The 22,228-nt window shown below is 36.0% G+C and overlaps 1 protein-coding gene across 6 annotated transcripts; it reads left to right on the top strand.

Moving 5' to 3' along the window:
• Positions 1-305: 305 nt before the first annotated feature.
• Positions 306-21,671, top strand: LOC101490053 (TNF receptor-associated factor homolog 1a-like). Of its 6 annotated transcripts, none has more exons than XM_012714979.3 (13): positions 306-443; positions 3,543-3,765; positions 3,846-3,957; positions 4,555-4,643; positions 4,750-4,818; positions 4,912-5,044; positions 7,107-7,265; positions 11,981-12,329; positions 15,556-15,668; positions 17,754-17,904; positions 18,869-19,341; positions 19,427-19,625; positions 20,161-21,671. In XM_012714979.3, the coding sequence occupies exons 2-13, from the start codon at positions 3,588-3,590 to the stop codon at positions 21,517-21,519; spliced, it is 3,384 nt and encodes a 1,127-aa protein (XP_012570433.1). In that variant the 5' UTR covers positions 306-443; positions 3,543-3,587; the 3' UTR covers positions 21,520-21,671. The 6 variants fall into 6 exon arrangements, with proteins under 6 accessions (XP_012570433.1, XP_027189722.1, XP_073224181.1 ...); XM_027333921.2 differs by having other exon boundaries at positions 3,543-3,768; XM_073368078.1 differs by lacking the exon at positions 306-443 and adding an exon at positions 570-588 and having other exon boundaries at positions 3,543-3,768.
• The last annotated feature ends 557 nt before the right edge of the window (positions 21,672-22,228 follow it).

Here is a 22,228-nt window from a genome sequence, read left to right as displayed (position 1 = left end):
CAATTTTAAATTTAAATTACTTCAATTGAGATGAAATTGCAATCGAATATGTGAAATAATCTCATTCTAGTTCACGATTAGATCGATTGAATAGTTCCATTTGGTTTCTAAAACATGAATTATAACTAATTCATTTCATGAAAAATTATAATTTTTTAAGAAGTCAATTTAATTATACAGTAAAATAATAATAATTTTTTTTATTATTAAATACCGTATATTTTTGTCTTTTCTGTTCAGGAAAAAATAATGATAAAAAAACCATAAAATGTTTTAAAAAATAAAGACAAATAAAGTAGAACAAAGAAAAAAATAAAAATAAAACATTAATTTTTGTTTTTTTGGTATGCCTTCGCTCTCCGTTGTTCATCTCCTTTCTCTCTCTAAAATCTTAAAGCCCCGGATTCTCACGCCGCTACTGTCGTCTCCTCCTTCGATTCAAGGTTCGTGTGCCCTATTCTCGATCCATTCAATTCCACGCCGTTTTTTATTTATTTAAAATTCCACTTGTTCCTATTGATTTCATTTTGGGGTTTTTCTTAGTGTGACTCTTCGCCATTCCTTCGATTTTGATCGATGTTTCTCACGGTAATCGTTTCCTAAGATCTTGGTCTCTTTTCCGACGTTGATTCTTACTAGGAATATTCGGGTTTCCATTTCATGGAATTTGCGTCGAATACTTTTTTTTTTGAAATCCCGTTGTTGTTTTGGGTTTAATTCGTGCTTGTTTGTATTTATTTAATTGGTTTTGGGTTTAATTTTTTGTTATTTTTCAATCTCTATTTTAGGGTTTTATTCATGGGTTTTTCTGTTAGTTCGTTTAGTTGGGTTTTTGGGTTTCAATAGTATTGAGACGATATATTAGAAATGAATTTATATTTATTGTGTTTGATTTTAGGTTGTTATTACTGTGTTTCTTTCATTGGTTTCATTTGATGAATTGTTACCATTTGAATTTATTGTTCATAATTAATAATTGTGAATGGTAAAAGTTGAATTTTTGTTATTACTATGTTGGATTTTCTGTGGCGCAGTTGCAATGGTTTAATTGAAGTGCTTGAATGATTTATTTATGCTACAAAGTTGTTTGAACATGTCAAAATCTGTTTATGTTTAATATCCCTCAAGTATAGTGGATTCAGTTGAATAGGAGTATTAGTAGGATTTAGTTATATATGAGTACTAGTAGGGATTTAGTTATATATGAGTACTAGTAGGGATTTAGTTATATATGAGTACTAATAGGGATTTAGTTATAGTTATATATGAGTACTAATAGAGATTTACTTATATACGAGTACTAATAAGGTTTTAGTTATATATGAGTACTAATAGGATTTGGTTGTTTAGTAATCTAGTATATATGCTTTCGATCTTTGAGAGCCTTGCTTCCGCATAAATTTGCCGCTGTCATTGAGCTTTTCTTTTTTCTGAAACCTTAGCCACCTTCATTGTGGCCCTTTTTGCTGCTTTCATTTCAGCAACTTAAGATTTCTTTTTGCTGCCTTCATTGCAGCAACTTAAGATCCCTTTTTTTGCTGCCTTCATTGTAGCAACTTAACGTCTGTTTAACAGCCTTCTAGATCTCCATGAACCAGCCTTCTTTTTGTGCTCTCTGAAGTCTGTTTGTTGCCTTTTTTGTTCCGAAACTAGCCGTCACTGCTGTGAACACAACTTTCAACTTCTCTCACTGCTGTTGACGACTGTTGACCACTGTACACTGACTGTATCACACCACCGCCCTGCAATCAGCCGTTCGCCGCCGTTTTTTCGTAGATTGTAAATCAGAGAAACTTGCTGTCTTTTGTTTTTCATCCATGGCGGGAGAAGGAGTAGTGATTCATAATGGAGCCGAGACTGAAACAGGAAATAAAAAATTCCAAGCCGAATTGCAAAACCTCTCAACCATTCACAAGTTGAATGGGAAGAACTATTTGAAGTGGTCTCAAATTGTGTGCACGTTTTTGAAAGGTAAAGGGATGGCAGAACACTTAACAGATGAACCCCAAAGAAACATATCCCAAATTTAAGAGGTGGGATAAAGAGGATTCTATGATCATGGCATGGTTATGGGACGCAATGACCTCAGAAATCAGTGACACTTGCATGTTTCTCAGCACTGTGAAGGAGATTTGGAAGGCATTAGAAGAGACTTATTCCAAAGCTAAAGATGCTGCCCAAATATACGATGTGAAGGTGAACACTGTGGCTGCTAAACAGGGAAACAAGACTGTTACTGAGTATGCAAATCATCTCAAAGCTTTGTGGATGGAGTTGGATCATTATAGAGTTATAAAATCCAAGTGTTCAGCAAATGCAACATTACTCAAGAAGTATATTGAACAAGATAGTCTATGATTTCTTGGTGGGACTCAAATATCAAGTTAGAGTGCAAATCCTTGGTAAGGAGAAAGTACCAGGAATTAATGAAGTAGTGGCTATAGTGAGAAGTGAAGAAAGTAGAAGGGGACTAATGCTGACAGTCCCACCTGTAGAAAGCTCAGCAATGATGGTTGACCAAAAGAAAGAAGGAGGAGCCTATGTGGAGAAGAAAGGTGAAGGAGTGTGGTGTACCTATTGCAACAAGCCTCGCCACACTTGCGAAGAATGTTGGAAATTGTACGGGAAGCCACCTAGTAGAGAGTGGGGCTCTCAAAACCGAGACAAAGAGTGGAAAAAAAAGGAAGATCAAGCACACATAACTACAAGTACTAGTGAAGAAAGTCGAGAAGGTATGACACAACTGAACCAAGATGAAGTAGAAAAGTGGAAATCTTTACTCACTAGTTTGGAGAAACCCAAAGGTACTTGCTCTTTGGCACATTCAGGACAAGCACTCAGAGAGGATGATTGGACATGCTAGAGAATGGAATGGCCCTCATTTGAACCATTGCCGCCTTCATTGCGGTTTCTATTTTCCTGAAAGCTTAGCCACCTTCATTGTGGTCCTTTTCGCCGCCTTCGTTGCGGTTCTGCCTTCATTGCGGTTTCTATTTTCCTGAAATCTTAGCCACCTTCATTGTGGTCCTTTTTGCCGCCTTCATTGCGGTTTCTATTTTCCTAAAACCTTAGCCACCTTCATTGTGGCCTTTTTTTGCAGCCTTCATTGCAGCAACTCGAAATTTCTTTTTGGCCTAATTTGCACTCCATATAACTCCTCCCATGACAACCTTGCAGATCTTCTAACTAAAGGGCTAAACAATAGCAACTTTGAAAGAATTGTATTCAAGCTTGGAATGGAGAACATCTATTCACCAGCTTGAGGGGGAGTGTCAAAATCTGTTTCTGTTTAATATCCCTCAAGTATAGGGATTCAGTTGACTAGGAGTACTAATAGGGATTTAGTTATATATGAGTACTAATAGGGATTTAGTTATATATGAGTACTAATAGGGATGTAGTTATATATTAGTACTAATAGGATTTGGTTGTTTAGTAATCTAGTATATATATATATCTGATGTATTGCTAACATATTTAAATTCAATAAATATGATTTTACTCTAATTCTTGAGAGAATGTTTTAATAATACAATGTGTAGGTTTAAGGGGTTGATTTTGGTTGTATTTGTGCTGCATATCTGGGAATGGCTGGGATTGCGAGTGAGGAATCGGGAGCGGGAAAGTCTGTGGAGGGAAGTTATAGTGGGCACCGTTGTCAATCTGGGGAAGTGTTGGCAGAATGGCGCTCTTCTGAGCAGGTGGAGAATGGAATACCGTCGACTTCACCCCCTTATTGGGACACTGACGAGGACGAGGACGATGGTGGTGAATTTGCGATTATTAGAAATCTAAGTTTTCTATTAGTAGTTGTTTTAAATCTAATTTATATTTTCTCATGACAGGACCAAAATCATCTGAGTTGTATGGAAAACATACTTGGAAGATCGAAAAGTTTTCTCAGATTACCAAAAGGGAACTTCATAGTAGTGCATTTGAAGTTGGCAACTACAAGTGGTATGCGGCTTGTGATGTGCTTTAGAGCTTAACTGGCTAATCTATTCTACAGTATTTTTATACACCTATATTCCTGGTTACAAGGATCCTCCCACGCCCCATTGTCTCTCTCTCTCATTCAATCTTTTTTGGTTGATTATAACTTTTGCATACATGTTTATAAATATATGGCACCCAAATAAACCTAAACTATTATGGCTTTTGTCATTCATGTTGTTTTTTATGAGTTTGAGTCTTGACAAAATTTATTGTTTGTGCAACTATCTCCAATGCATCTTTGTTAAGAGGCGAAAGTGGAAACTATCTCTTTGGGTTACATTGTTTTTTCGTAGTCTACAACTATGACTATGTAACTATTTAATTTGTCAAACAAGAGGACTCTACTTTCTTTATTTTGAGTTGTGAAATGTGTATTGTGTTCATATATCAGGAGTAAGTAGAACACATGATTACAGGATTAACATGCCCAATGAAGAGTTGACGTTGAAACTTGAAATCTAACATTTAGCTATGGTTTGCTGAGACACTCCTTATGATTTGACGGCTACTGTACATTATAGTTGGGGTTTTGACCTAATGGGGCTGTGTTATTTGCAGGTATATTTTAATTTATCCACAAGGTTGTGATGTATGCAATTATCTCTCTCTGTTTCTCTGTGTTGCTAATCATGACAAACTTCTTCCAGGTTTGATTTTTGAATTTTCACATTGCATTAACGTTTTACTAGCTGCTCTTGATCCTACAATACTTGACTTTGTTTTTGTTCTCCCGTCGTTTTGTGGGTAATACAGGATGGAGTCATTTTGCACAATTTACAATAGCTGTGGTTAACAAAGACCCCAAGAAATCAAAATATTCTGGTCTGTTGGTAAATAAATACCTTTGTTTATTCGTTATTGGAGTTGCATTTTTTGTAAACATCCTTGTTAAGCTATTTTACCTGAGTTTTTCAGATACATTGCACCGATTTTGGAAGAAGGAGCATGACTGGGGGTGGAAAAAGTTTATGGAGATTTCAAAGGTGTATGATGGCTTTGTTGACACTTCTGACAATCTCATAATAAAAGCTCAAGTTCAAGTCATCAGGTGTTCTATGCTTAATTTTTTATTTCATTTATATATTATAAATATATACGTCCTTCTTGTATACATTTTAACTAGCCATTAAGGTTATTTTACATGTGGTTTTGACTCGATTTGTTGCTTATTTGGAAAGAAGAAAACGGGAATGATCTGTAGTCTACTAGTTAGAATGGCTTGTCCTTTTATGAATGGAGTTTATACTTTATAGAAGATCCAATGGCTAGCAAGAAATGATACTCTTTCTTTGTTGAAAACTTCTCAATTATTTTTTGTTTGTGAAGTAGGTTATTAATACATTCATGTCATTGTTTTAACAACTAGCATTCATCTCTGGGATTGTAATCCTCGGAATCCATTATTGTCATTCTGTAACCCAGCAGTATTTTCCATGACCTTGTTTTTGCAATTTTTTTAACTTAGTATGTACCTACATCTACTAAAGGACAAGTATTTCTATTTTCTTCAGGTTTTAAGTGTTTTTCTCTTTTGGTTTGTTCGCCTAATGGTTGTGCAACAAGTCTGACCACAACCTGTTCTATGTAGTCAATGGTGGATAGCGTAGCGAAGCGGGCGACACCCCAAACACTATTGTGGTGTTGTGCGTAGCGATATGACCCTATGTAGTCAGTAGCGGCGGTAGTGGCCGCAATCGCGGTGTAGCGTGGCGTAGTGGAGGTTCGACGCTAGGCAAAATGCTGTGGCTGAGCGGATCAGTGTATCGGCTGTTGCGCTGCTCCTGGCAGTAAAATCGTGGAGGAACATGGAGAAGATGACCACAACAGTGAAGATAGGAGAAAAAGACATAAAGGCCCTCGTTCGCAAAAATACTAAAAGCCCCTCATTTTTATCACCAAAAAACAGAAAGGCCTTTATATTTATCGTGAAAAGACAGAAAGCACCTTCATTTATGCTGCGAAAATACAAAATAGCCCTCGCGTTTTATTCGTTTTGAACCAATTAGGGTTTTTTCCTTTAGCAATCTCTTTATTTCTTCTCGTTCACGACCTCTCATCTCCTCTGCTTGGCTGCAACCCTTCATCTCCTCTTCTTGTGTCATTTTTCCTGCCATGTGACTCCGGCACAACTATGGACGACTTCGGTGCGACCTTCACTTCCTTGTTCTCTGTACCACCAAACCTCTTGTTCTCCCCTGTTTTTCTCAATCCCAGACTTGAGCGTAGCAGCCATACTGCTACACGCTACACCGCAATAGCATTTTGGGGGTTGTTCGCTATGCTATCCGCCATTGACTACATAGGTATGGCCGCTGCGCTTAAGTCTGGAGGTGAGAAAAACAGGGGAGAAGAGAGGTTTGGTGGCACAGTGATCAGGGAAAACGATGGTCTTTATGACTTTTTCTCCGTCTTCACTGTTGCGGTCATCTACTCCTTGCTTTTTCTGCCATTCCTTCGCGATTTCGCCGCCACGAGCAGCGCTTCAGCCGCAACATTGATACGCTCCTCCATGGCATTTTGCATAGACCTCTGCTATGCTACGCACCGCTGCGATTGCGGTCGCTACCACCGCTACTGACTACAGAGGTACCTTGGAAGTCTAGTTTTATGTTCACTGACTGAACTATAGGCTTCTTTTACTGTTCTGATCTTCTCCACTCAGATATTTTGATATTCACAACAACCTTTTCTGTTTGGTCCCCATGGTAGAATTATCAAGGAATCTAGTGATGTTTCTCATATTGTTCACCGAGTGAACTCTTATGGATTAATAGCTCCAGAATTGCAGTAATTATGATTTGTATTGGTTTTGTTCAAGTTCATGGATTATAAGCATAAATGATTTTTTATGCTGCTAACAGATGTAAAACGTAGATTGACAGTTGTATTTTGGTTTATGTGGTTGTCTGTAATTTTGTTTGGTTCTCCTGCCTTCTGGTGTTTAATATAAACTTAGTTACAAACTTACAATATATCATCTACCCGTCGGAAACTGTGCTACTGTTAGATTAGATCTTGTTACTTCCTTCCTTTTATTTTTTACAATGATGCAATGTGATTTGTAGCTTTTCATTCAGATGTATGATCATATATGTTTTTTTAATGCACAGGGAAAAACCTTACAGGCCTTTTCGTTGCCTTGATTGTCAGTATAGGAGAGAACTTGTTAGGGTATATTTGACTAATGTAGAACAAATTTACCGGCGTTTTGTGGAGGAGAGAAGAAGCAAGCTTGGGAAGCTGATAGAGGATAAAGCTAGGTGGTCAAGGTATTTCGTGTTCATTAGTATTACCTTTTGATATATATATATATATATATATATATATAGTAGTTATAGTATAAGTCCTAATATGAATGTGATGCTTTGGTTTCATGTCATTGTATTCAGTTCTTTGGTGTGATCTCATCTTACATTAGTTTTTGCTTATGTGGCAGCCACGTTGATGGCGTGTCAGACACGTGTTGGTATCTGACAATGATGTGATACCATGAGAGGGTTAAATCTTGACCACCCAACCCTACATGGATGGTCAATATTAAAAGAAAAAGTCATGCGGTTCTTTTAAGTGATAACGTGCCACTTAAATAATTCTTAACCATGACCATCTATGTATGGCTGTATGGTTTAGATTTAACTCTTTCACCCTCTTATTGTAAAACTCCTCTCATTTGATATGCTCCCTATATATATGTATATAATGAACTATATCCTCATATATGCTGTTATTCCCAAAAGTGAGGACCTTTATATTATTTACCTTTTCATGCTCCATGATCATTAGCAGTCTATTACTTGAAGTTTTAAATCATTTAAGTTAATTTTCCTTTAATCTGTGAAAGTGAAAAATGTTAGTCATGTATGGAAGAAAATAAATAATTACAAGAGGGAAATACTGTAGTTTATTCTTGTAATGCAACAATGATGATATGCATTGAAGGCAACTTTGTGTAGTATTATGCCTCTTTTTATCTAATTATATATTATATAGTATTCCACCTGTTCCTCCTTAAGTGTTTTTTTTTATTAAGTTTTTGTTCCTATTTACTTGTTACTCCCTGGTCCCAATTATAAGAAACAACCCAAATCATCAAAATATATGAAGTCATTTATTGTTTTAACTTTTTGAATGTTCTTACATATATACCCTTATGGAAAATTGCAAAAACATTAAAATTACCCACTAATAGTACAAAGAAACATTTTTAAACTACTAAATACACTTTAAAGTTGTAATTTTCTCTTATAAATGAGACAAATAAATTCTTTAAAAAGTCTCGTATAATTAAGGACCGAAGGGAGTATTTTCCAAGTTCTTAAAGTAGTATCAACTATTATTTTGTCAAAATTATCACTAACTATTTATTGCATAGAGAGAAATAGGTAGAATTAGATAATAAATAGTTTGGGGTATTACAGAAAAAGGTAAATATTTACATAAAAAATAACATAGTTTATTAGTTTTCTTGGTATGTGTAAATAATCTCAAAACGACAATTAAAAGGAGGTGGAGGAAAGAAAAAAAGGAATAGAGATAGTATATTATAGGTTTAATTATTTAGCAAGTGCCTAAACTATTTGGAGATTTTTAAATAGGTCTCTAAACAAAAATAATTTGTAATCAAATATCTGAACTAATATATTTTAGTCTACTGTTAGTCAAACTGTAATGGAAGAACCTAATCACAAAAAATATATCAGTTTAGAGACCTAATTACAAATTTTTAGTTTAAGGTCCTAATTAAAAATTCTCAAATAGTTTAGGGACCTAGAACATAATATATATATTTCGGGAGAGAGAGATAAGTGAGAGAGTAGATAATATATATGAGAGAGAAGTTAGAAAAGAGATACGAGAGAGGGGATGGTTAGAGAAAAGAAATGAGAGGGAGATATGGGAGAGAGATACGCAATAAATATTCTCTCTCTCATATCTCCCTCACATATGTTCTCCCTTTGTACCATCTCTCTATCCTCTCTTTTCTCTCTCTCTCTTTTATCTTTCTTTTTCCCTCATGTTTCTCTCTCTCTCTTTCTATCCTCTCTAATCTCTCTCTCTCTCTCACATTACGATAGGTCCCTAAACTATTTGAATTTTTTTAAATAGATCCCTAAACAAATAATTATGATTAGATTTGTAAACTAATATAATTGTTGTAATTAGGTCCTTCAATTAAAGTTTGCCTAACGACAATATAACGGAAGGACCTAATTACAAAATATATTAGATTAGGGATTTGATTACAAACTTTTTTAGTTTAGGACCTATTTAAAAATTATCAAATAGTTTAGAGACTTACATAATAATTAAACCTATATATTATATTATACTCCCTTCGTCTCATAATGTGTCACTTTAGCAAAAAATATTTGTCTCAGAATGAATGTCATTCACAATTTTCAATACAACTTTAATTATTTTTTTCTATATCACCTTCAATGATTACTATATACACAACATTTAAAGCCTTATTATACTTTGTATTGATAATAGTGAAAAATCCACCAATAGTTAAGATAGGTAGTTTGGTAAAATGATTTCTCTCTTTCTTCTAATTATTGTGTTTTTTAATATGTGTGCAAAAACTTTAAACGTCACTCATTGTGAGACAGAGGGAGTATATTATATTTACATTCTTGGTCAATCCGCAATTTCAGTCTCTATAAATTTTTATGCAATTTTGGTCTTGTTATTTTTTAAATTTAAGACATTTTGTCCCCCTCATCCAATTTTGATGACGTGGAATTAAATGACCTGATGTGGATATATATGTAGAAGCTATTTCATTATTTACTTGTTGTATAATTTTAAATCAATTTTAATAAAATCTAAATAGTTAATTTAGTTTTTAAAAGAACCTAATTACAAAAAATATATCAGTTTAGAGACCTGATTACAAATTTTTAGTTTAAGGACCTAATTAAAAATTCTCAAATAGTAGGGACCTACAACATAATATATATATATTTTGGGAGAGAGAGATAAGTGAGAGAGAGGCGAAAGGGTAGATAATATATGAGAGAGAAGATAGAAAAGAGATGAGTGAGGAGAGAGGGGATGGTTAGAGAAAAGAAGTGAGAGGGAGATATGGGAGAGAGATACACAATAAATATTCTCTCTCTCATATCTCCCTCACACATGTTCTCCCTTTGTACCATCTCTCTATCCTCTCTCTTTTCTCTCTCTCTCTCTCATCTTTCTTTTTCTCTCATGTTTCTCTCTTTCTTTATATCCTCTCTGATCTCTCTTTCTATCTCTCTCTCTCATACATAACGTTACGTCTCTAAACTATTTGAATTTTTTAAATGGATCCCTAAACAAATAATTATGATTAGATTCGTAAACTAATATAATTGTGGTAATTAGGTTCTTTAATTAAAGTTTGCCTAACGACAATATAATGGAAGGACCTTATTACAAAATATATTAGATTGGGGATTTGATTACAAACTTTTTTAGTTTATTAAACCTCTATATTATACTATACTCCCTTCGACTCATAATGTGTCACTTTAGCAAAGAATATTTGTCTCGGAATGAATGTCATTTACAATTTTCAATTCAACTTTAATTATTTTTTCCTATATTACCTTCAATGATTACTATATACATAACTTTGAAAACACTATTATACTTTGTATTGATGATAGTGAGAAACTCACCAATAGTTAAAATGTAGTTTGGTAAAATGATTTCTCTCTTTCTTCTAATTATTTTATTTTTTAATATGTGTGCAAAAACCTTAAACGTCATTCATTGTGACACAGAGGGACTATATTATATCATATTATATTTTACATTCGTCAACAAGTTTAATCTGTCTTGTTATTTTTATTTAGGCTTAAATGCAGTTTAGTCCTTCCGTTTTGGTCAATCCGCAATTTTAGTCTCTATAATTTTTTATGCAATTTTGGTCATGTTATTTTTTAAATTTAAGACATTTTGTCCCCCTCATCCAATTTTGATGACGTGGAATTAAATGACCTGATGTGGATATATATGTAGAAGCTATGTCTTTATTTACTTGTTGTATAATTGATTAAATCATTTTTAATAAAATCTAAATAGTTAATTTAGTTTTTAAAAAGAAAAAAAATTAAAGAAAAAATAAATATAAAAATGATAGATGAAATCAAAGAACAGATAATAAAAATAGAACTGTTAAGAAGCCTAATCCCAAAATGGGGGCAGTTTCTGAATCTCATAATTTCTTTATTTTCAGTTCTGCATCAAAGCTGAGTAGTATTCGTAAAACGCTTTAAGCTGAGAGGCCTTGTTCTTGTAGTTCTGCCATGCTCCCGAAATCATCATCATAACAACTTGAAGAAGACTTATCCAATATGAATCAAAACTTTTGAAAAAGATAAACTACGAGCCAGGACTGAGTACATGACAACAATTTGGCAAGCTAACAAAACTTCATAAAAAGTGTTACCGAATCTGATGAATTTGCATCCATAGTTGGTAAACACTTCTTTAAGTCATTATTTGATAAGCCAAGCTCCGTGCACAAGATTGAGAAGTCTCAATTTTGGGGGTTAGGTTTTTCACATTTTTAGTTATTTTCTTTCTTTAATTTAATTTATTTTCATTTTTTAAAAACTAACAACATTTCAAATTTTATTGAAAATGATTTAAATAATTAAAAAACAAGTAAATAATGACATGGCTTCCACAAATACATGGAGACAAGTCCACAGCACCTCAATTAATTGCCACATCATTAATATTCGGTGGAATGGACAAAATGTCTAAATTTCAAAAATAAGAGGACCAAAACTGCGTTAAAAATTATAGGGGAACTAAAATTGTGGATTAACTAAAACTGAGGGAATAAAATTGCATTTAAGCTTTTTATTTCATTAATAGGGATATAAACTGTTTATCCTATTTGATATGGTATATTTAGATTCTTTACAACTAACATCATATTTTTGGTTCTTGTTTTGTTATCTAATCAAATATAAATTCGTACTATTTGCAGCTTCTGTACTTTTTGGCGAGAAATTGATCAAACTTCTAGGCACAGCATGTCTAGGGAAAAAACAGATGTAATTTTGAAATTAGTAGTCAAACACTTCTTTATAGAGAAAGAAGTGACTTCTACTTTGGTAATGGACTCCTTATATAGTGGATTGAAGGCTCTGGAATGCCAGACTAAGAGCAAGAAAGGTAGGGTAAAATTGTTGGAGGCTGAAGAAATGCCCGTTCCAATTGTTTGTGCTGAGAAAGATATGTTTGTACTGGTGGATGATGTTCTGTTGTTACTTGAGAGGGCAGCTATAGAACCTCTCCCTCCAAAAGACGAGAAGGGTCCTCAAAATCGCACAAAGGTGAGAAATAGTTTATGTTGGTTAAATGATCGGAAATTATGTTGATAGCTGGTGACATAGGGTAACCCATTGGATTGGAATGTGATGGTATTAGTTCCAGAGATTCTAGAGAATGAAGGAATGCATAATAGTTATCAATAAAGAGTCATTCTGATTAAAACCAAAGAAAAGAGAATGTTACTTCTTTCTAAATTTCTGTGATTTGATTATTCTATAGTCTGTTACAACCACAAGTACCATTTTTATTGTTAAACTTTAATTAAATGACAAATTGGTAGCCAATAAATTGATTTTACTTTGAGAGTTATTTATTTACTAAATGTTTAACTGTTTGTAGGTGTTTACTCTTTCTTCCCATTTTCTTGTATTCTGAATCAGGGATTTTATCAGTATGGATAAATTTCAATGCCAAAACTCAGAACATCAGAAATTTGGAAGAAGAAAGAACCGCTGAATTTTAACTGATCTTCTGGCTTATTTCCCTTAGGGTCTGTTAGGTTCAATGAAGGGGAATGGAGGGATTTAATGAAGGGGAATGGAGGGATTTAATGAAGGGGAGGGGAATTAATATATGTTTGGTTTAAAAAAGGGGAGGCGAGAGAAGGAATTTTGATTAAATTTATGTATGGTTCAAGGGTAGGGGAGAGGTGCTATATGGTATGTGATTTTGGTCCCTTCCCTTCTCTCCCCTCCTATCCAAATCCCCCCAAAATGGAGGGGAAACAAAAGGAGGTCTAGGAGGGATTTTGCTCCCCTCCTCTCTTAAAAAATGAACCAAACAAACATCATTTAAACTATTCCCTCCCCTCCCTCCAATTCCCTCCCCTCCCTCCAATTCCCTCATACCAAACAGACTCTTCAAATAATACTAATCATTGCATATGAAACCCAACGTCATGATTAGATCCACGTGAGCTATCAAATTGAAAAGATATCTCTAAGGATTTATGATACTTGTAAATATTAGATGCTTAATTTTCATTACATGACATTAGATTTATGGTGTAATAATAAATCCTTGGGGTACCGCTTTGTCATAGTCTATAACCGGACCTTGAGAACAAAGGGCAGATGTTTATTCCCACATGCATGAGACGACATTTAGCAGAATTAGCTTTTCTAGTATATACCCCTGAATGGTTGGGCGGCAACGAAGTGATTGATGAGGTGCATAAGGATATGGGGCTTCAAAAGTTTTTCAAGCTTTGCAACAAGGGGTAAGTACTAAACCTGGGTTTTCTTATAATCACGGGGTTTGTTGTTTGAAGGTAGGTTGGTGATATCTTCCGTATCCCCTTGGATTCCTTATTGTCAATCCCGGCGCAATTGCACGCGTTCTCGGAATCCAGGTGCAGTGGATGGACTGGCTGCAAAGCCACGGGCCGTTAAAACGAATTCCGCGGTGGTGGCACTCCCGGCCGCAAATCGTGCCCTGCTATTCCAGCCTGACCTGCTATCGGGCCCGCTTTTTTTATTCTCCGTTAAGGGAATCTGGGTCTTTTCGCGTCCACTTAAGCCCTAACATTTTATTATTATAAACCCACTAATCCATGAAGGGTTTAACCGATCGTTCAAACTTCAGTATCAGTATCGTTCTTCTTGCTCTGTTTTCCAGCATCGTGATCGGTGATCGTACGCAGGAAACCATTCTTTCTCTGTTTTCGTTTCATTCTTGCTCCTCCGTTCAGCATGGTGATCATTTCGTTCTGTTTGGCACTTTATGTTTAGTTTATATACTATTTTTTGGCCTTCACAATAGCGGCTGTCCAGCTATCCCATTTTTGGGGTTCGACGCTCCATGTCGCTATCTAAGACGGACAACATAGGATCCCTATACTGTTGAAAGAATTCCACACCACTCCTGAAGGAGATCATTCAGGTTTTCACCAAACATATAGGTGTTAGCAGCCAATGTTTATTGGATTGTGATAAAGAAAGATGTGCAGAAATTTTTCCAGGAGTGTGATACTTGCCAGTGCCAAAATTATATAGCTGCAGCACTGGGAGGCTTGCTTCAGCCACTACCTGCTCCAGACCAGAATTGGGACGATTTATCAATGGATTTTATTACCGGGCTGCCCAAATCAAAAGGGTATGATCTCATCTTTGGTTTTGTGGATAGGCTGTCAAAATACAGCCACATCATTCCTTTGAAGCATCCATATACTGCGAAACAGTTGGCTTAAATTTTCACTAGAGAGGTTGTATGACTTCATCGCATTCCTTTCTCCACCGTCAGCGGTCGGGACCCCATTTTTGTGAACAATATTTTATGCTAGTTGTTCAAATTGCAAGGCACCCATTTGAAGATGAGCACGGCCTACCATGCACAGATGGATGGCCAAACTGAAGTCGTTAATCATTGTTTGGAGACTCTTCTGAGGTGTTTTAGTGCGGACCATGCCAAGACTTGGGTGTTGTGGCTTCCATGAGCGGAGTTTTGGTACAACACCACATTTCATGGGTCCACTGGATCTACTTATTTTGAAGTGGTGTATAGGCGCCCACTTCCAGCCTTAATCAGATTCTTAAAAGGGGAAACAAAAGTGGAAGCAGTTCAGTGAGAATTGATGGACAGAAATGACGCTTTGCGCCAGTTGAAGTATCATTTGTACAGGGCATAAATGAGAATGAAGAACTGGGCTGAGCAAAACAGGAAGAATAGGAGTTTCTCAAGCTGCGTCTTCACGCAACGTTCGTTGGCAACTTCTATTGCTCCTAAACTCGTCCCTCGGAATGGCCCTTTTGAGATTATGGAGAAGATAGGAGCAGTAGCTTACCACCTCAATTTCCCTGCGACAGTTAAAATTCACCCTGTTTTTCACGTGTCTGTTGAAGAAGTTAGGCAACTGTCAGGTTGTGAAAGAACTGCCAACCAGCTTGGAATGTGATCCAGCAGACAGTTGGGAACCAATTGCAGTGCAAGCCATTCTTCTACTTGTAATCTTTCTTTATCAATAAAACAGTGAAATTTAGTCCCATTTGTCATCTATTTTCTTTAATTTTCTGTTCCGTGTTTGGGGGACATAACAATTTTTTTTTTAAAAATATTTGTAATTAAAATTTAAAACCAAGAAAGTATATTCTAGTTATGGTTAAGGGCATATAATGCATAGAACGGTATTCTCAGTCGCCTGCAAAGTTGTTAGTGCAATGGATATGAGATTTTGGTTTAGTAGTTTCAGAACTCTTTTGATTGCTAACCTTGTTCAAATGTTTTTGGCAGGATGGAAACTCTGGGGAGGACTTCAATAAAGATTCCATAGAGCGTGATGAAAGGCGTCTCACAGAATTGGGTCGCAGGACTTTGGAAATATTTGTCCTTGCCCATCTATTCAGGTATCATATACAATTAGTTTTGGATCCTTCAATTATTCTTGGCTAACTACTCATTTACATACCTCTTGATTTTAGTTCTTGCTATCTCCTGATTTTTGTTGTTCTTCATTTCTGAATGTTGCTTGCTGGCAATGAACTAATGAGCAGTAGGAAGTAGACTCTTATAATATACACCAGTTAGCTATGGTGTTATTTAATTTATATATTTTATATTTGGTGGTTGTACTTTTACTTTAATAAAATTTCAGAAATATGTTCTGATGAGAGGATTAGGTTTTCATGTGGTGAGATTTTAGGCGATGTTCTATTCAATGAAGTATAATCAAAAGTACGTTCGCAAACTTTAATCCAAACATGAACAAAGTTGTTGTTAGTCTCTATTTCATAATGCTGCCAAATTCTCTTTCTGATTTTTCTCCATTCAAATTTGGCTTAATTGCAATTATAGTCCCCAATTTTATTACGCTCCCGAAAATAATCCCCTCATTTTAAAATTGAACTCTTTGGTCCTTCAACTATCACTTTTGTTTCAATTTTGCTCCAACCCAAATTTTAGGTAAAAAATGGTGACATTTTTTATTGATGTGGCGTAAAACATGCTCATGTGGCCTATTACGTGTGAATCATCATATTTATCCATGTCATCAAACGTTAAGCCGAGAAAAACAGAAACACAGATCTGGAAGAGGGTTGTGGTAAAATCATCATGCAACTTCTTCCTCATCGTCATCCTAATCATACTCAACTCAATCTTCTTCATCATACTCATTCTCCTAATGGTTCAACCCATTATCTCCCCCTCAAAGTCTCTATCTCCTGGTCATCCGCATCACTCTGCTCTTCCTCGTCAGCATCGGCAACTCCAACACCTTTGTTGTGTCCTTTCTGTAAGGAATGATATGACGAAGCCAAAGTTATTGAGGAGGAACTCAAATGTCAGATACAAGACCTCTCCTAAATCTCCTTCTTGACTCTCTCTTCTCCCCTCAATACTCCTTCCACCACCAATCTTGTCCTCATTCCGTCCTCTGCTTCTTCTGCTTTTTCTTTGTGTTGAGTCCATGGGATGTGGTGAAGATTGGGTCGGGAAAAAAAATAACAGTTGAGCATGGGCTGGAATTTGATTTTTTTTTCTTTCAGAGATTCAAGAAATTTTATTTTTGATAAGGTCAAGTAAGGGCTGTTGAAATTTGATCCTTCCACCACCATATTTTTTTTGGATTCTAGAATTTTTTTCTTTATTCAAGAAATTTTGAATTAGGGTTCTGAGTATATATTTTTTTAATTTGTTTTCATAATAAATTTTTATGCCATGGATAAATATATTTTATTGTTTAATGGCATGGATAGATATGAATCCACATGTAATAAGCCATATTAGCATGTTTTATGCCACATTAACAAAAGTATGCCACATAACCACTTTTTGGGCAAAAAATTTGGGTTAGGACCAAATTTGCAACAAAAGTGATACTTGAGGGACCAAAAAGTTTTACTTTAAAAAGGGGACTATTTTGTGAGCCTAATAAAGTAGTGGGACAAAAAATTCAATTAAGCTTCCAAATTTCAAACAGTACTACTAACAACCTTGGTTTCGTTACATGACATTCTGAAGCTTGGGTGTGTACTTTGTACTATTTATTATACTGATACTGAGTTTGGAATCTGTGATAGATAGACGCACAACCATGGGACATGGGTGTAGAATGCAACTTCATAATTAATATGATGTGAGACAATAGGAAATGGATAGCCGATAGTTTCAGTTGGATCCTTTTTTGCAATTAACTTTACTGTTCATGAAAGTTTATCCATGAACATGCAGTGTAATATCATTGTCTACAGACTCTACACAAAAGTGATTCGGTGCTTGTTATCATCGTGCAACCTGGGCTTTGTTTAGTTTTCTATATGAGGTGTTGACTTTATGAATGATAAAACAAGCCCTGCTTAACTTAATTTTGGTATGTAATGTGTTTATTATGTTTGTACTGCTTATCTTTTTTAATCTGTTTACCTGTAAGTATTGATTGTGTAGGCTGTGAATGGATTAGGTTATCCTAATTAATTACTTAATGGCTGCAGCAATAAAATTGAGGTTTCTTACCAGGAAGCTGTTGCTCTGAAGAGACAAGAAGAGCTCATTCGTGAAGAAGAGGCAGCATGCCTGGCTGAAACTGAACAGAAAGCAAAACGTGGAGTTAATGAGAGGGAAAAGAAGGCAAAGAAGAAACAGGTCTGGTACACATTCATTATTAAGGGATCTCTGAAATCCTATAGTTTTCACATAGACATAGTTACTGCTATTTCTGTTTATCCTGATAACAAATTGGGTTGTTACTCAATCATCTGAACAAGATTAAAGCTCTGTTGTCAATCCCGATGCAATCGTGCGCGTTCCCGGAATCCCGGTGCGGTTGAGGGTTTTTATAAACGAAGTTTTTTTTGTTCTTCATTAAGGGTATCTAGGTTATTTCGCACCCACTTAAGCCCTAACTTTTTATTATTATAAACCAACGAAGGGGTTGGTTCAGTATCATGATCATGAAACTGTTTTTGTTCTTCCTCTATTTCGTTCTTGCTCCATCACCATCGTTTTTGTTCTGTTCTTTCTCTGTTCAGCATCTCTTTGTTCTTGGTTGTGTCGTTATCGTTCTTTCTATTTCGTCTGCTTTGTTCTCTGTCTTTGTAAGAACAAAGGCATCTTCATCTATTTTTTGTTTGTTTTTAGTTTTAGTCTTAGTAGAACTTGATTAATAGGTTGTCTTGTCACTCTGATAAGTGATAATGATTATTATTAGAACTTGATTACTATTAGAACTTGATTTTAATGTTTGTATTTTGCTATTTTTTAGTGTATCCGCGATCCCACTATCCCCTTTTTGGGGTTTGGCGCTTCGCACCACTATCTGAGACTGACAACATAGGATTAAAGACTGTCAGACAAATACAAGATTAAATCATTCTTATGATATCTTCTACGGAGCGTGCATCATAAATGACTTTTGGCTAATTATTCCTTAAATGGAAGTATCTTGCCAGCAATTTAGTACCTATTACTCTTCCGAGATTCTTTCTTGTTTCCTTTAGCTTGCTTGCTACTAGTGGGATTAAATAACATCATATACACGGGGTTTGTGAGAGAAGTTATGGGTTTTTCTTTTTAACTGCTTACAGACAGTCGTCTCTTGTCACTCCAGGCCAAACAGAAACGGAACAACCAAAAAGGAAAGGATAAAAGTAGGGAGGAGAGGCCTACTGTGGCTGAATATGACAAGCAGCAAGACAATGCTTCTAATGTGAAAAAGGATTCTAACATGGATGGAGTTCAAATTGTGGATGAAAAGCTTGATGCCCTGGAAGTTGTTTCTGATGTGTCTGAATCTGTGGTTGGAGTCGACGAAGTGCCTCAGCCTGATTCAGAAGAAAGAGATGCAAGTCCTGTTCATTGGGATACTGATGCATCAGAAGTTCCTCCTTCAGCCGAGGCTAGTTGCAACGGTATAGGTGGTCTTTCACCGGGGAAAAATGGAATGGCTGAGAAAAGGAGCAGTTCAGTGATAGACGACAGTTCATCGACATGCTCTACTGATTCATTGCCTTCTGTGGTGATTAATGACTCCAACAAGGGGAACTCTTTCACAAATTACAAAGTCCAAAAGTCGCCTAGCAGGTAAGTTTATGTATTGTTTGTTTCATGTCGATGAATGTCAGTTGTTTCTTTTGTGTTAATTTGACTTGCCACATTTTATCTCTAGGGGTAAGAGCCAAGTAAAAGCATCATGTGATGGGAGTAATTGGACCACTGAAATGGACTATCAGGCATCTGGTTCAACTGCAGATGCTGTTGATATGAATAATCAGTCTGGAAGTGGTAAGGTAGGTGAATCTGAATCTGAGGGTGCAATCTGCTTACAGGATCGGTTGAAATGGCTTGACCCGCCTGTTGTCAGAAAGGTTGTCTTTTTTTCTTAGCTTATCCTCATGGTTTTCTTTGTTCCAAAATTTTTCATGCTTCTCTTTGCTTTCTCATGTTTGATTATTGTTCTTGAATTTTCCCAGTTTCTTACCCGTCATGATTTATCTTCCTCAAAAGCTTAAGCTATTAGATAAAGACACAAATGGTTTACTTTTATATTTCTTACATGCATCATCATGGAACAGATAATTAATTGTTTGTTAGATAGCTATGTTTGTTAGTAGGTAGTTAGGGATCCTTTGCTCTTATTTTCCTAAGTGTTCCGGAAACTATAAAATAGAGATCTGGACTTTCGTTTTCTTGAAAGATGGGGATATTGGATTTGGAATTGCTGTAAATTGATGCTTTCATGTTGATTTATTTTTCAAGATTTCCTTTGACTCACTTTTCCCTTTAAACTTACTGCCTTGTCGTTGTTTCAATAAATTGTGTTTATTTTTCAATTAACGTCCGTCTTTTGTGCCATTACAATTTTAAGTCTGATTTAATAGGCTTTGCTCTTCTACTTGATAGGAAGAGGAAGTTTTTTCACTACAAAAGAAACTGAGCATTAAAGAGCAAGTTGATGTGGAAAAACCTGTTGATATTGGGAGCCCCCAGAAAGGGATGACATCAGTACGGTCATCCTCGCCTAGGACTCCGAGAAACTTACCCTCATCGGTACATGTCAGGAAAACATCTTTTAGTGCCTCACTGCAAATTGATAAAGATGCACCTTCATCTTTAACTTCTGCATCACAAGCAACGATTGTGCCTAGAACAGAAATCCAGAAGGCGTCACCTCAAAAACCAAGTGAAAAACCTATGGCACAAGTGCCTATGATGTCAAGACCTTCCAGTGCTCCTCTGGTTCCTGGTGGTCCCAGGCCAACTAATTCTGTTTCTATGGTTCAAACAGCTCTGCCTCTTGCACGCTCAGTGAGTGCAACTGGTCGGTTGGGTCCTGATCCTTCATCTGCTGCTACTAATGGCTTTGTTCCTCAGTCGTACAGAAATGCGATGATGGGGAATCACATGGTGTCAACTGCTACCAGTTTCACTCATTCGAGCTCCAGTTCAGTAGTAAACCCATCTTCAGGCTATTCACAACAACCTCTAGTACCATCCCCAATATTTCTATCCCAGAGCTCTGACAGAATGGATTCTCTGGCTGGTCACTGTAGTGTTCCTTTTGGTATGATTACTCAAGACGTTTTGCAAAATGGGCCCCAGTCAATGGAGAGTTCTCAAAGGGAAGCCAGCAGAAACATGCACTACGGACAATCTTCCCGACTAAATGATGTTCAAAACCTTGACTTGTTCAAGCCAGTAGACAGTAGTAGATCTTTGGACCACACAGCAAATGAGTTTCAAACCTGCACCTTTAGGCGTCAGAACCAAGGGTTGTTGGTGGATGAGTTCCCACACCTTGATATCATAAATGTTCTGCTTGATGATGAGCAAGGTATCGAGAGTGTAGCTGGGACAAGTTCAGTCTGCCAATCCATCAATGATGGACCACCGTTGCTTAATCGACAGTTCACTTTTCCTGGAGACTTGGATAAAAATGATGATTTGAGATCGTCAACCAGTTCTTGTAGGTTTGAGAGATCACAAAGTTACCATGATCCTGGGTTTCAACAAGGGTATGGTTCCTCCGGGGGGCATTTCAACTCTATAAGGGATTATCATCCCCAGTCAAGTGCACTACCATATGGAAATGGAAAGGTAGTTGGGTTTCCTCCGAACCAATGGCAGATGGCTGGTTCCGATCTATCTTATCTCGGCATGAGAAATCCAGACAATGGTGGTTATCCGTACTATCAAGATTACTCAAATTTGACATGCGGTGTCAATGGTTATACTGTATTCAGGCCTTCAAATGGTCAGTAGAAGGAAAAGGAGGGCAAAGATTGCCCACAAATGTAGTAATGTATTGAGAAAGTTGTTTGGGTTTATTTTAGATTGGAGGTTGTGTAGCCCCTTGATAAGAAATCATTTTGTAAAGAGTGTTTCTGAGTAATTTGGTTCCAGCTTTTCATGAATTTACACATGCCATTATATTTTTTTGGGAGTAAGTTTGTTTCCTTGAGAATTCGATCTTCTAGGATTATAGGTACGGATTGAATGCTACATATCAATAAACGATCATAAGACTTCAATAAAATTTGAGGTGATGGAGTTTTTTTTTCCAATCAAGAATTTTTCTTAAAGTGTGCGATTAATAAATTGTATGAAATTACAATGATAATTTTGTATTCAAGAGAAGCAAACCAGCCAAAATATTTTCTTTATACTCACCTGTAGCAAGTTATATGTTTAAACGACACGGACATGCCATTGATATAGTATTTATGCATGTGATTTCTATGTACTACTTGTATGTATGCATAACCATTGTTAATCATGTTTTCAATTATTAATTAATTTATCTAATGGTTCATATACAATTCTAAGGTAGATCACTTTGATAAGTCAAAGTGGTCTATTGTGAACTAGTACTTGAAAAAAATACCAATGACAATGTTTATTGTCTCATGCAATTAGAAGTTTATGGTCTTCATTCTTAAAGATAAAAAAAAAAAAGCGACTTGATTGATAT

The sequence above is a fragment of the Cicer arietinum genome, chromosome 4 (assembly GCF_000331145.2).
Source record: "Cicer arietinum cultivar CDC Frontier isolate Library 1 chromosome 4, Cicar.CDCFrontier_v2.0, whole genome shotgun sequence".
In the NCBI taxonomy this organism is placed as follows: domain Eukaryota; kingdom Viridiplantae; phylum Streptophyta; class Magnoliopsida; order Fabales; family Fabaceae; genus Cicer; species Cicer arietinum.
This window is presented reverse-complemented; position numbering and strand designations above follow the sequence as displayed.

Bases quoted from the DNA above. Each gene is read 5' to 3' on its own strand.
- LOC101490053 (XM_027333921.2), top strand. From the start codon at position 3,588: ATGGCTGGGATTGCGAGTGAGGAATCGGGAGCGGGAAAGTCTGTGGAG. The intron at 19,342-19,426 runs GTAAGTTTATGT...TTTTATCTCTAG, and splicing joins GTCCAAAAGTCGCCTAGCAG to GGGTAAGAGCCAAGTAAAAG. The intron at 19,626-20,160 runs GTTGTCTTTTTT...TCTACTTGATAG, and splicing joins ACCCGCCTGTTGTCAGAAAG to GAAGAGGAAGTTTTTTCACT.